Below are 15,000 nucleotides of genomic sequence, written 5' to 3'. Positions count from 1 at the left end.
TTTACACATGCTTTTAATGTCCAAAGAGGTACTCTCGTAATAAGAACACGTTTTTAGTCTTTTGACGAAGAGACTAAGAAAGGATTTGAAAATCTTAAATATTCCATTTTTTTTTTTTTTTCTTACTTTTTACGTTCCCTTTTTTTTCTTTTTTTAAGTCGACTCACAGTCTCGTTCACAAACAGTCAAACAAACGAGTTCGTGTTTCGCAAGGTCTCTTCGAGTATTAAGCTCTTCAAGGACGCGCGTGTTATCAAAGGCCAATTTTTTAACGACGATAAATAAACGAAGAAAATTTAAAACACATAGATAAAAAAAAAAAAAAAAAAAAAAAGAAAAGAAAAAAAAATAAATGAACTGAACAAAGAATAAGAAAATTTTCCCAATTTCTATATCCTAGAAGTTAATTTTCAGCCCTCTGGATTATTATCTATATTTCTCGGTGTCTTAACAACAAAGGTCGTTATCTTCATGATATAATTAAAACATAAATTGGATAGGCGTCGTTGAAGATTAATGAAAGAGTCGGGAGCTTTGTCGATCACTATAATTTGTATTCATTATTTTTCTGCTTTACAAGCAATAATTTTTTTTTTCCTTTTTTCTTTCTTCTTCTTCTTTCTTTTTTGCTTGCTTTCTTTCTTACTTTTATTTATTTATTTATTTTTTTTTTTCTTTTATTATCTCCACTAATCTTAATCATATTTAAATCTCTCTGTATTTGATATGTTCAGAGATATATTTCGATGATAATATTTATACGACAATAATAAACTTCGTATATAATATATTAGTATAATACTATATATAGGAATATTATGTCGTGGAAAAAAATTATTTTGAAAAAAATAATATTAAATTCTTTTTTTATTTTACTTAATCCATATATATATATATATATATATATATATATATATATGTATTAAGTAAATATATATATATATATAGAAACATATAAAAAATATTCAAATTCCTATATTTAATGGTTTCAATTTATAACACTTTAAATGATTCACCCTGTATACATATATACAAACATGTATTTAAGATATTTTATTGTTAAAAATTAGAAGAAATTTTTGCACAATTTTTTTAAATAATACTTTAATTTATTCGATCGAGATATTGCTTGGTATTATTTTCATTTTTTTTGTTTGTTTATTTTATTTTTTTCGGTTCTTTTTTTTTCTTTTTTATCTTTTTTTTTTATCTTCAATGAACCAAAGCAACCATATTATCCTTCACCAGGTGCCAACACCGATCGAATTACGAGTCGCCTAACTAATTAGATTGTATGGCCCGGATATATGGGACACCATGAGACAAGCGTGACTAATCGTTTGCTTCTATAGTAAACTATGAGATCGTATCGCGTATCGAACTAATAAAATGAAGCTTTATAACAGGATAGGATATTGGACCGCACCTTTCTCTTTCGTGTATTTCTTAATTAAAAATACGAAAAATTTAACAAAAAAAAAAAAAAAAAAAAAAAAAAAAGAACTAAGAAAAAAGAACCAAAAAATGACAAGAAATAAATTATTTTCAATGACTTAGGCGCATTTATTAAAGTTTAACAATAATAATAATAATAATAATAATAATAATAATAATAATAATAATAATAATAATAATAATAATAATATTAATAAAATAGAAAAAAACGAACAAATAGAAAAATTATGTGTTCGTAGAAAGTCACTTCCTGTCGTTAAAAGTCGTCTTCTTTTTTTCATTTATAAAGAACAAACTTCAACGAAACAAAAGGAAAGATAAAATAAATGAAATTAACTCTTAAAAAAAAAACAAAAATTATGATGAATTTGTCACAAAAAAATTATAACAAATGATATAATATAGAAATTATTATATATTCGTCGGAAGTTACTTCTTGCCGTGTGAAAGCGGCCATTTTGTCATTTTTAATTAAAAGACACAAAAAAGTAAAAAAAGATTGAAAAGATATAAATAAAAATGGAAAAATACAAAAAATTTTTAAACATTCGTACCTATTTATACTTTTATAAAATAACAAATTAATGAAATAAAAAAAGATAGTTCACATGGTAAAAAAAAAAAAAACGAAAAGGAAAAAGAGGTTACTTTTGACGTCGTAAGAAAGTGGCGGCCATATTGTCGTTGTGCTCCAGATAAAACGACAGATTCATTCATTTGTTTATGAAATACTACATGAATAAGCATGAATGCAATCTTTTTTTTTCTACTTCTTCTTCTTTTCCTATGTGTTTATAAACATAATCGAGAAACAGCATTGAAGCAGAAAGAGTCTCGGTAATTAAATGACTTTTAATTATTTTAATCATTTTTCTTTTTTTTAGGTTACGAGAACGCGGATTGGTTCATTCCATCGCCGGCGCTAAAAACTGAGGACGTCGATTTGAAACTGTCGCCGGAACAAATCCGGGAAACGCTCAACTACTTTCGTGAGTACAAATTTATTTATTATTATTTTTTTAATTATGGTTATTATTATTATTATTATTTATTCATATCCAATTTATTTATTTACTTTTTTTATATTACTTTTTTTATTTTCTCTTACTGAGAAGAGGAAAATTTCGAACGAAGTGGAGAGAGGCACAAACGATGAGATTCCAATCTCGATTATCGTAAAAGAAAAAAATAATAATAATAATAACAATAATTTTATCCACAATTTGAAAAAACATTTATATATGCAGATTTTTTCGTTTTTCTCTTTTTTTTTAATATTTTTCTTTTGGTATATTTTTTTCATGCAAAATAGAACAAATATTGAGTTGATCGAAGAAGCTGGAACTATATATATATATAAAAAACAACATTTTTTTGCAATGAATTTGAAAACAACATAGATACAATTTTTATATAGGTACAATTTTTATTTATTTAAAAATTTTCAATTAGGATTGTCATGAGGATACACATAAATTAAAAAGAAATGTGCGCAACTATTTCTTTTGTTAATTTTTTTTTTTTTTTTGAATATTTTTTCTGCTTTACTTCATGTTAATTAGATAAAAAATAAATTAATTAAAAGAAGAGGCTATGTTATATATATATATATATGTAAAATTTATTTAAAATGAATTTTTATAAAAAAAAATTAATCCTTATGTAAACAATATTTTATTGTGTGTGTGTGTGTGTGTGTGTGTGTGTGTGTGCGCGTGTGTGTACATATATACAAACACATACCTACATACATAAATGTTTAATGATGATCAGTCATAAAGATTATAAAGTTCGAAATAAATGATATACAATATGAATTTGTCCGATTAATAAATTTTAGGCGTAGAATATCGCAAATTAATACGATCAAAATAAATCATATTAGATCGAAGATAGATACTTATCTTATAATTACTAGTGATTCTTATCGTTTACGTGACGTTGTTTTATCGATCTTTCGTCTTTTATTATTATGTTTTTTTTCCCATCTTTCCTTATTTCTTTCTTATTTCTTTTCGATTAACGGGAAAAGATAAGATTCTTTTAGCAATGATAAGAAACTTTCGATCCTTATAACAAGTATTATTATTGAAATTTGTATTTTTTTATTATACGTAAATAAATATTATTATTCGTAATTATGATTTATTAATATTTTTTAATAATTTCACTATTTATGCTCATGTGTATATATATATATATATGTATATATAATTATGTGTATTAAATTATATAAATATATATATAATTTTTGTGATGATAATATAGGCATTCTTCAAAAAAAAGAAGAAACAAAAAAAAAAAAAAAAAAAAAAACAAAAAAAAAAAAATAAAAAAAAAAACAATTTAATGCGATAAAAGAATGTATACACATACACGTGAGCACTCGTATAAGCTAACTAACAACAGGATAATCCATCATTCTCGATAGCAAGGTATTCGGTCGGCTTACAATAAGATATTTTTGTTACGACACGACACATTTTCGATTATCGATATTTTTGCCTAAGCTCTCTCGAATTAATGAAAACAATTCGATATAATAAACAATCACTGAATGCTTGAAAAAAACAAAAAAAAAAAAAAACAAAAAAAAAAAGAAAGAAAAGAAAAATAAAATAAAAAAATAAAATAATTAAAAATAAAGAAAAAGGGAAAGAGAATTGAAAATTTAATTGTCGAGAAATATAATACGTCATCGTAATTTCATTGAGATATTTCATTGAGAAAGTTCAACGGGAATTTAAACTATCACTGCATTCTGTTCGTTCTTCTAATCTTATAAGAGACAAGTACGAGTTTCTCCGTTTGAAAGGTAAATCGTAACGAGTAAAACTAGTATCGACATTTTCTTTCTTTTTTTCATTCCCCTTTCCCCTTTCCGGTTGCTTGTCGTCGACGATATATCTTGACCGATTCAATGTTGATGAATAAAAAAAAAAAAAGGAAAAAAAAATTAATGAAGTAATATAAAATAAATAAATAAATAAATAAATAAATAAATATATATATATATAAGATGAAAATAATTAAATTGATATATAAAAAATATTAAAATAAAATTATTAAAATAAAATCAGATGAAAAATTAAAACTGCAGGTATTAATTAAAAGCAGAACAAAAAAATTAATAAAAATCAATATAGTTTTCAATGAATATTAAATTTTTTAAGAAACACTCGTATATTAAATAATAATCTAATTTATAACGCGAGGATATTTTAAATCATTTATCTAATAATATTCTCGTTTATACAATATAATTGTATAATTTGCTCTCTTACGTTGATATTATGACGTTTGAAAATGTACGAAGAATAGTTTACCAAGATGTGTATCTACTACCAGTCTATTTGTTAATTGGCGCATGAAAATTGCTGTCTATCTCTCTCTCTCTCTCTCTCTCTCTCTCTCTCTCTCTCTCTCTCTCTCTCTCTCTCTCTCTCTCTCTCTCTCTCTCTCTCTCTCTTTCTCTCTCTCTCTCTCTTTATGTGTCTCGTTTATCATCCGTTTCTTATCATCTATTTCTCATCTACATCCTTTTCAAATAATCACTTCTTATCCACAAAACTGAATAATTCAAATAAAAGGATTGAATGTATGTATGTAAATACATTATACATTACGATCTTAAAATATATTTGAGAAAAGTTCAATTAGAAAAAAAAAAAAAAAATAAAAAAGAAAAAAAAGGAGGGAAAAAAAAGGACAAAGAACAAGATAAATGTCAATAAAATCCAGAGTGCTCTTTCAATTAAAATTATCGATTAATTGAATATTAATCGATTTCACGATACCAACAAAAAGAAATGCATTTCTTCAACCGTGAAGAGATTGAATATTTCTATTTAAACGACAGCTTTCAACTCTCGTGACTTTCTACGTATAATTATTAAATCTAAACGATCGAGCAATAAGTATAATAAAAGAAACAATGAAAATGAAAAGAAAAGAAAAATATTTATGCTTTTCTTTTCACACATTTAAGATAATGATTATGAACGAACAAACAAAAAGAAAAGAAGAAAAAAAAAACGCAAAGAATTATCAGAAATATAATATATAAATGATATAGATTGAGAAATAATTAAAAACGTGTATATATATCTAAGAAAATAATTTTTAAAAAATGTTTATAGTATATATATATATATATACACACGTGTATATATATGTCAGATAAAATAATTAAAAACAAATATATATATATATATATATCAGATAAAATAATTAAAAACAAAAAAATATATATATTTAACAAAAATCCGATTAGAAGATAAAATCGATCTGTTCAAGAATTCGCGATAGCTAAACGATATCTCTCTGGAAAAATACATCCTTATATGTTTGTGTATTAATGATTCTAAAAAAACAGTTTTTATTTTTGAACAATGACGCACTATATACATACATGTATATATAAACAAACACATACAGAAATATACGTACGTATATACAAATATACACATACGTACATGCTTAGTAAAAGAAAGAAAGAAAGAAAAAAAAAAAAAAGAAAAAAAAAGAAAAGAAAAAGAAAAGAAAAAAGAAAGTTTCTCCTCGTTGTCTTTCCACTTTGTTAAAACAATACACAATACGTTCGAGGGATCCGTGAATTGAAGTTAAAATGATAAGATCTTCATCGATCGACTAAATGGTTCGTTATTTAAATTTTCAATGTTTCTATTCTTGAGAATAGTTCCAGATAGAATATTAATACGTTGATGGGGTTACGGACACACATATATACACATATATACTTACATACGTACGTATGTATGCAAGTACATAAAACGAAACATTCAGGTTACTCGGTTCAAAGGTCATTCAGTAAGAGAGTTCATCTCGTTCGAGATCAACGAATTAGAAAGTATCTCGGTCCACTTGTTCGACCTCATGACCGTGCAAAATTTTTCATCGATTCCATCGCATACATTAAGAAAGAACATAATCAAAATTTCTATCGAGTTATATCATTTTTGTCAAATGCGAAATTATCTTTCTTTCTATATTTCTTTTTTTCTTTCTTTTTTTTTTCTTACTTTTATCTTATTACAATTTTATAAAGGAAAAGTATTATAATAAAAATTAGATTTATCGATTTTAATAACTTATCGAATGATTAAATTGGAATGCTCATTATAGCACCAATGTTGGCTTTATAATAAAATATTTAATCCTTGATCGACGTAATGCATAAATTATCACATTATTCTGAAGCAAAAGTTTGTTCGTGAATTAACTTCGTCTCCTAAAATTTGCAATTCTTTTTCTTTTTTTTTTCTTTTTGTTTTTAAATTTTTTAACACCAAAGAAAAAAATAACAATATATGATCTCGTCTTCTTAAAAGCACAAATATGTTCATCGTCGATCCAACATAAAATATAAATTATTTCAATCGTTATTTTAAGGTACCATTTGTTTTCATGAATTAATATTATTCGCTAAGATACGTACGTATGGAAAATTTTGCGATTTTTTTTTTTTTTTTTTTTTTTTTTTTAATAAATTCTTAAAACAAAGTTAAATGCACAATATCGTCTTTTTAAGAACATAGAAAGTGAGACGCATTATATACTAATTACATTTGCTGCATCATCATTCATTCTCTTCTGATAAACGTCCGCATTCAACAAATAACTCTCGTCTTATCTGATTTCATTTATTTTTGAAACTCAATAGATCTTAAAGTATTATAAAAATCTAGATAACAGAAGATCAACGTAACATCTTCTAAGTAATTTTCTAATGTTAATACGTTCTAATATATATATCATATACTTTTACTTCGATCTCTAAACATATTTTTAAGCGTTCACTATGTAAAGACTACCTTCACTTTGTTCGATATCGTAGAATGAAATAGTAGGCGCAGTAAAAGGGAAGAGAGACAGTAAAAGGAAAGAAAAGAAAAGAAAAGAAAAAAGAGAGAAAAAGCAAGAGAAAAAAAAACAAGAATATAAACCATAAAAAAAAAAAAACAAAGAAGAAAGAAAGAAGGAAGAAAGGAAGTGAAGATCGTAAGAAATCGTAAAAATGTCTCCTAACTCTCACAACGGGAAAGATCCAACACTTTCCTCGAATCGTTTTTTCCTTCCGTTCCTCTTCTTTTTTCTTTTTTTTTTTCCTTTTCTTTCCCCTTTCTTTCCTATCTTTTTCTTTTTCTCTTAGAATACGTAATGGGGTGTAACTGGGCGTGATGATGTCGACGATGAAGATAGTAATGAGGGAGATAGCAGGAAGATGGTGGTGATGGTGATGGTGATGGTGGTGATGGAGGATGATGGGAAGGGGGTAAATTAGACTGTGCGACGAAATTTCCCTTTTTAGCATTCACACGTGACCTTTCACCTTTCCTTTTTTTCTTCTCTCTCTCTCTCTCTCTCTCTCTCTCTCTCTCTCTCTCTCTCTCTCTCTCTCTCTCTCTCTCTCTCTCTCTCTCTCTCTCTCTCTCTCTTTCTTTCTGTCTCTTTCTTTCTCCCACTCGATAGGAGGAGACTGACAAAACGGTGAAACTAACTGACTGACAAACTAACTAACTAACTAACTAACTAACTAACTAACTAACTAACTAACTAACTAACTAACCAACCAACCAACTTGCCGCATCGTTAATAATGGAGGACGAGAGAACAAAACAAACATTTCCTAGAGACATTTTTCACACGGCTTGCTTATTATCTCCGTTTCCTCCCTCCCTCCTTCCTTGTTGTTCCCTCGTCACCGTTACCATCTTCACCAACAGCCCCCTCCCCCATCCCCTTTACCAGCACCCCCTCGCTCTCGTTTTCTTTTTCATCTCTCTCACACGTGACTTTCCCCATTCATAGAACCGTTTTACATTGGGAAGAAAAGAGTTAAACGTAGCATCGTAAACATCAACCGGGACTGGCTGTCATCTCTCTCTCTCTCTCTCTCTTCCTCTCTCTCCCTCTCTCTCTCTCTCTCTCTCTCTCTCTCTCTCTCTATCTATCTATCCATCCATCTATCTCTGTCCTTCTCTTTTAGGTTCTTTTTTTTTTCGTTCTTCTTTTTTCCTTTTCTTTTCCTTTTTCATCTTCTACTTTTTTATCTTTCCTTCCAATCCCGTTTCCACGGTAATCTACATTTAACAGTAAGTCAAATCTAATTTTAATATCACATGCACAACTGTTGTATTTACCAAGCCCCTCAGACTAGGTTTGTTAACGGTAAAAAGTCTAGGGAAGGAAATGTCTTATACGTAATTAGATTCGAAAGTTTATTCTTATGGAGGAAGGGAGAGAGAGAGAGAGAGAGAGAGAGAGAGAGAGAGAGAGAGAGAAAGAAAGAGAGGTGACATTTATGGTCGATAATAAACGTGCAATTTGATTCAAGGCTAACCTTACTTAACATTGTTACGATTAAATGCAATTTTATCGTGCTTTTTTTTTTTTTTTTTTTTTTTTTTTTTTTTTTTTTTTTTTGATAAGATTTATTTCTTGTATACTTCTACGTAATCTACGTAATTCTAGGTAAATATGAACATATGTATGTATCTGTCTAACTACAGATCATTTTTATATTTCATTTGAATGATTGAACCTATCATCATTTTGTGTCCCTTATTTTGGAAAACGAAGACAGTACCTTTTTAAACACTTAGTACTTTAATCAGGGCTTTCTATCTATTTTTGATAGGAGAGTAAATGAACAACGAAAATATTGGATTCATCGATGAACAATGATGGAATATTCATTATTTTGTATGAAATTAAAGAATGTTAGTATTTTCTTTTTTTTTTTTATCGTAAAATTATTTTATTAGAAAATGTTGTTCTTTTTATTTTCATTTTTTGCTTTGGATTTTTCTTTTTTAATTATTTTCTTTTCTTTTCTTTTTTTTTCTTTTTTTTTTTTTTTCTTAAGATTTATTATTGGCCGACCCAATATTAATCATGTTCGATCATAAATGTTCTATAATCGATCGAAGTGTACGATCAAATTGCCAATTTCTTTTTTCTTTTCTTTTTTTTTCACGTTTTTGTAACTAAATACGATTATCGTCGAGTAAACATAATTTTTTATTTGTTTATTTATTTTGTTTTTATATCTTTTTATTTCCTTTTCATTTACTTTATTTTTCTTTTTTTTTCTTTTCCTTTTTTTTTTCTTTTTTTTTTCTTTTTTTTTTTTTTTGCATTACCAACAAACATCCTCTTATACAATATACATAGATATGTATATACATGTACATTATTAAGTCACGATTTGAAATATTCGTACGATAGAAATGTATTTCCGTAATTTTTACTGTGTATGAATATTTAATAACCATCACTACATCTATATAGAGATAATTTTTAATACTCTTATATTCTCTGTTAAGTGTTAAGTTAATGACCGTTGACGGCCATGTTCTTCCATGTATAAAGAAAGAAAGAAAGAAAAAAAAGAAAAAAAAAATAGGAAATCAAAAGCAGTGTCATAATCCGTATAATTTGATACTTAATTAGATCCTACGATCGACGCCATTTTCCTTTCGTTATTTAAGGAATATACATATGAACAATGAATATATATAGATATATATATATACGCACACACTTTACCCACGGGTATTAAGCATCGTCGTGAGAATGATGGTTCTCCATTGAAAAAGTTTGCCGGTTTTGATACAAAGAGCACGGCTTTCTCACATAGGGGCCACCATGTAACGGATCGAAAGTAACTCGCGTTATTGCATTCCGCGAGTTCGTAGTAGAAAGAAATAGGAGTGAGGGATGGATGTGCCTTCTCTCATACTCTCAAACTTCACAACAATAATAATTGGCCTCACTCATCTCGTTCATATTATCATTCGTATTATATAAGTTAATCCATTGGATATTCAATATTTTTCAAATCAAATTTCAATTGGATATTGCAAATCAAATATTTCAACAAAATCGTGATTCTTTAGATTTTATAATAAAAAATATAATCGAACTTTAACGAAATTAAATAATAATTTTTTTTTTTTTTTTTTTATATACGTACATCATATGCACTCACTGATACAAGATCGTGATTTAGTCGAAACTTTGGAAATGCATTGTTATACTTAGTCACGATTTTAAATAACAATCGTATGCGTTTGATTTTGATGCATTCTCAAAGTATTTAACATTGATGCTGAAAATAATCAATTGTAATTTATTATAAGATTCGATGTTACGTTCAAAGTTTCTCCTGTAATAAAATAAGATCTGGGCAAATTATAATTTTTTTGCATAAACAAGTAATCTCCGAACAGGGATCAGTTATAGCAGACATTTGAGTTGTCTGGAATTCTTACAATTTATGTGAAAGGGTAATTTTCTGTAATATAAATGTGCGATTTGTGGTCGAAACAAAATTGAAACTCGCGTAGATCGAAACACTCGTATAGATACTCGATCAATTTTGATAAGCGCGATATTTCGAATTATTAATTTTTTTTTCGAAATATTAAGTTATTTATATATATATATATTTTTTTTCGAATTGTTGATTTGATTTGATTTGATTTACGAAAAAGGATTGAATCCGATGTGAAGCAAAATCTGTAATGGTCGAGTACCATAATGTCGTTAGTTTTGATTATAGTTCGGAATAAATAATTATGTATAAAATCAAAAGGAACGTGCAATCTCTTCGCATCTTCCAATAACGTTTTTCACTCGATCCATTTCCGCATTGACGTTGTGCTCTATGTATGTATGTATGTAAGTAAATATACACATGTAAAAGAATCTACATGTTCTTTGGAACTTCCTCTCTTTCTCCGGCATCGTTTGCAATTTACAAATATTTTCTTTTCTTTTTTCTTTTTTTTTTTCAAATTCGTCTCTCTTTAATAACCAACTCATAAATTGTATCTTGTAAATGATCTTTTTTACAAGCTTAAACGATTTCTTTACAGTCTTTACAGGCAAACGATTTCTTTCTTTGGTATTTATTGGATCAATATTTTATTATGAAATATCAGTTATCATCAATTAATGGAAAAACTTTCAATATTTTAACAAATATAATAATAAATATTAATAAATATTTATAATAAATATTTAATGAACATCTATCTGGACGCAACCCTTAAAACTTAATCATTTATACTGACCACAATATATGTGTGTGTGTGTGTGTGTGTGTGTGTGTATATTTGTTGGACCATTAATTTTACAAAATACTAACAAACCAATGAAGAAAAATTAATTATCAAATAAATAATGAAATATTTTTTACAGACATAACCTATACGTATTTATCGACTTTCTTAATACATACATATATATATATACATATATATACTTGTTAATATACAAATTGAATTTATTTCTCGTATTCTATCATTTCTAAATTAATGAAGGTCATAACGTATTTGAATAGAATTGATTTTGATATATATTTGAATTTCGAATCGTTTTACTTTCGAATCGATAATGATGATCGAATTCATAGTGTGACCCAAAGTGAAAGAAAAAAGTTGAATCACTACTGCGGATGCGACAAGAATGAGATGGAGAGAGAAAGAAAGAGAGAAAAAGAGAGAGAGTGATAGAGAGAGAGAGAATGAGAGAGAGAGAGGATACGGGCGGGTTCATTCGTACAACATACGTACGTGTGGTATGCACGTTCAACGCTCTCAACGCGAGAGAGGAGGTTGCCGGGCGCGTCGCGTTCGACCAATCACGGAGCAGCTAACGAACGCGAACCGCGGCATTACTCGGAGCTTCTCGGCTCCCCTCGGCTCCCCTCGGTTAAGTGTCCCCCCTCTATCATCGTATCGTAGCTCTCGCTCGTTCGCGGTGTTCACTGTGCCGATGGTTCAGTCACACTTCCGCCACCGACCGGGTGCGAATGTTGTTGTTCGTGCCTCGGCTCCGGTTCGAACGTACCTTTCTTATTTTATTTTTCAATATAAATTAAAGAAAAACGTATCGCACCTAATCGTTGTGTATTTCGGATTTCTTGAATTTTTAGTTTGTTTTTTTTCTCCACACATTATCCCGTCGCTACTCCGGCATCCCCTCCCAACCCCCAATCTCCTTTATCCTTTTATACGTATCTTTTTAAGTGAGTGAAGTGTCATCAACGAACATTTTGTGAAATATAAAGGTACAAAGTGTGTGCGGAAAAAATATATCTAATTTATGTGCGTACATATGTACGTACATAAGTCTAAATATATTTATATATACATATGTGTATATATATATATATGTATATACGAAATATATATATATGAAACGATAAAAGGATTATCACAAAACAAACGAATATCGAGAAAGGTAGAAATATAATTAACGATTATTCCTACGTAAAATAATTTTCTGATAATATTAAGAATCGAAATGATCGATTGATTGATTTAACGAGAACGTTCAAGGAAATACAGGAAGGAAAAAAATTCCTAATCATTTTCATTATCATATTCTCGTCGTCGTCGTCGTCGTCGTCGTCCTCGTCGTCGTGTTATACGATCGTATTTTGTTTTGTTTCTTTTTTTTTTATCGACTTCTAAGAACCTAATGTTTTCTTCTATTTCAAATCTATACGTTCAAGGGACAATGAGATTGATAAACATGGAGTGTTGTATGCTTAATCGAAATCGTCAACGTTTCCAAATGAAAAGGAAGAGATGAGAAAGAAAGAAAAAAAAAAGAAACAGAAGAGATGAAGACGAAATCAATTTATGCGTGCGTACGTGCGTGCGTGTGTGCGTTTATGTGGTATCGATTTACTCGCGAAAGTGAGTGATATACCAACGGTGTAAAACAGTAGTAGGAGTGCTTTGAATATGTGTGCGAGAATAGGTCAGTTCTCGTGTCCTCGTGAACGATAACTCGAAGAGATGCTGCGCAAACGCACTCCCAGAATGAAATACTCGTTATTTTTCCTTCGAATTTTCACTTTACATACATGTATGTATATTATAATACATATACACATGTGTACTTTAATACGTATTTATATATACAAATGAATAGACGAAAAAAGAACAGTTGAAAAAAGAAAACAATAAATGACGAACCTATTTTTTTCTTCTCCTTCATATGTATATGTATATATGTGTGTGTATGTATTGTGTGTATATATATATATATGGATTAGAATTTATTTTGAATTCTGGAGAAGATCGGCTAAAGTCGTTGAGGTTATGTTTCCTTGCTCGTGTGCTCTGAAACGATCTTTTCGAAACGTTTCTATATCATTCTCTCTCTCTCTCTATCTCTCTCTCTCTCTCTCTCTCTATCTCTCTCTCTCTCTCTCTGTCTGTCTCTTTCTTTCTTTCTCTGAAGCGCGCGCATACAGCAGCAGTAGCAGCAGTGAGAAGCCGAAGAAATTTACGAGGATAGTCGAATACTCACGAGAAAGATAAGAAGGGTCGTAGAGGCAGCTGAAACTTTGACGGGATTCAACGTGTTATTTTCGTCTCGGTTTCGCTTCTTTCTTCCTTTCTTTCTTACTCTCTCTCTCTCTCTCTCTCGCACACACACACACACACACATTTATATATTACTCACCCACTCATACCATATATAAATACACACACTTCCATTCCCGTAACGTACATACTCGACCTTGAAACCTTGTGGAATCTCCTCCAGATTCTTACGAAACGATTCGTACGCTCTGGAAAGATGCACGAAATCCAGACTAACTTCTGAGACTAGTTTTAGAAATTATTATTCTCGATTCGTTTCTTAGAATCTCATTAGGAGATACTTTATATATACATATATATATATAATCGTTGCCACGTCGATTATTCATATTAATTTTTTACATGAATAATTAGATCATTTAATACGTTCGAAAAATCGTATAAAATATAATATCGAAAAATTTCATTGGAATTAAATCAGATTTATTTATATCCTATCGACATATACATACGTATAACTTCCTTCAGGAGTTTGATTTATTTATTTATTTTTTCCTTGTTTCTCTCTCTCTCTCTCTCTCTCTCTTTCTTTCTTTTTTTTTTTTTTTTTTTTTTTTTAATTTTACCATCAAAATTATTCGCAGAGGGTTTTAATGAAAATGGCGCGTGTCTCGATTTCACGGCTCGTTATGTTTCTTCCGTTCGTTTTGTTTCTTTTTCTGCTTCTTTTTTTTTTTTTTTTCGTTCTCCTCCCTCGTTCTCTACCCCATATTCTTTTCTTTTTTGTTTTTTTTTTTCCAAATAACCTCGTTCTTTCCCTATCTGCAAACCATTCGAACGATTCGCGATGAAGCGTTACGCGGCAGTTTCGAATTACGTAATATGGCTCGTGTCGGCGGCACTCCTTTGAACGAATTCCGTCAAATTTGTATTAAATTGTTGTTAATTCTGTTTTCTTCCAATGTTTAAATAAATAAGAATTAATTTATTATTATTATTATTATTATTATTATTATTATTATTATTATTATTATTATTATTAATATTATATTAGCTGACGAAAGAGAAAAGAGGAAGAGATTAATAGGAAAGTTATTGTTAAATATGGACTTCAACCTAAGCGATTACGTTCGAGTGTTTTATCATATTTACAGTGAATAAGTTGTATTCACGTATT

The 15,000-nt window shown here is 28.7% G+C and overlaps 1 protein-coding gene across 7 annotated transcripts in view; it reads left to right on the top strand.

Moving 5' to 3' along the window:
* The window catches only part of milt (trafficking kinesin-binding protein milt), a 72,054-nt gene that overhangs the window by 23,531 nt on the left and 33,523 nt on the right, over nt 1-15,000 (top strand). For 5 of the 7 annotated variants that reach the window (XM_085656111.1, XM_035880171.2, XM_035880174.2 and 2 more), the window contains one exon: nt 2,340-2,444. In XM_085656111.1, coding sequence (XP_085512237.1) covers nt 2,340-2,444 — 105 coding nt within the window. Of the gene's footprint in view, nt 1-2,339; nt 2,445-12,261; nt 12,561-15,000 lie in introns of those variants that run through there. The other 2 variants (XM_035880172.2, XM_085656109.1) reach the window with 2 other exon arrangements.

Source organism: Vespa mandarinia, chromosome 3 (genome assembly GCF_050613455.1).
Source record: "Vespa mandarinia isolate Hongniang chromosome 3, ASM5061345v1, whole genome shotgun sequence".
Classification (NCBI taxonomy): domain Eukaryota; kingdom Metazoa; phylum Arthropoda; class Insecta; order Hymenoptera; family Vespidae; genus Vespa; species Vespa mandarinia.
The sequence above is the reverse complement of the archived record's forward strand: the minus strand, read 5'-3'. Positions and strand labels throughout refer to the sequence as shown.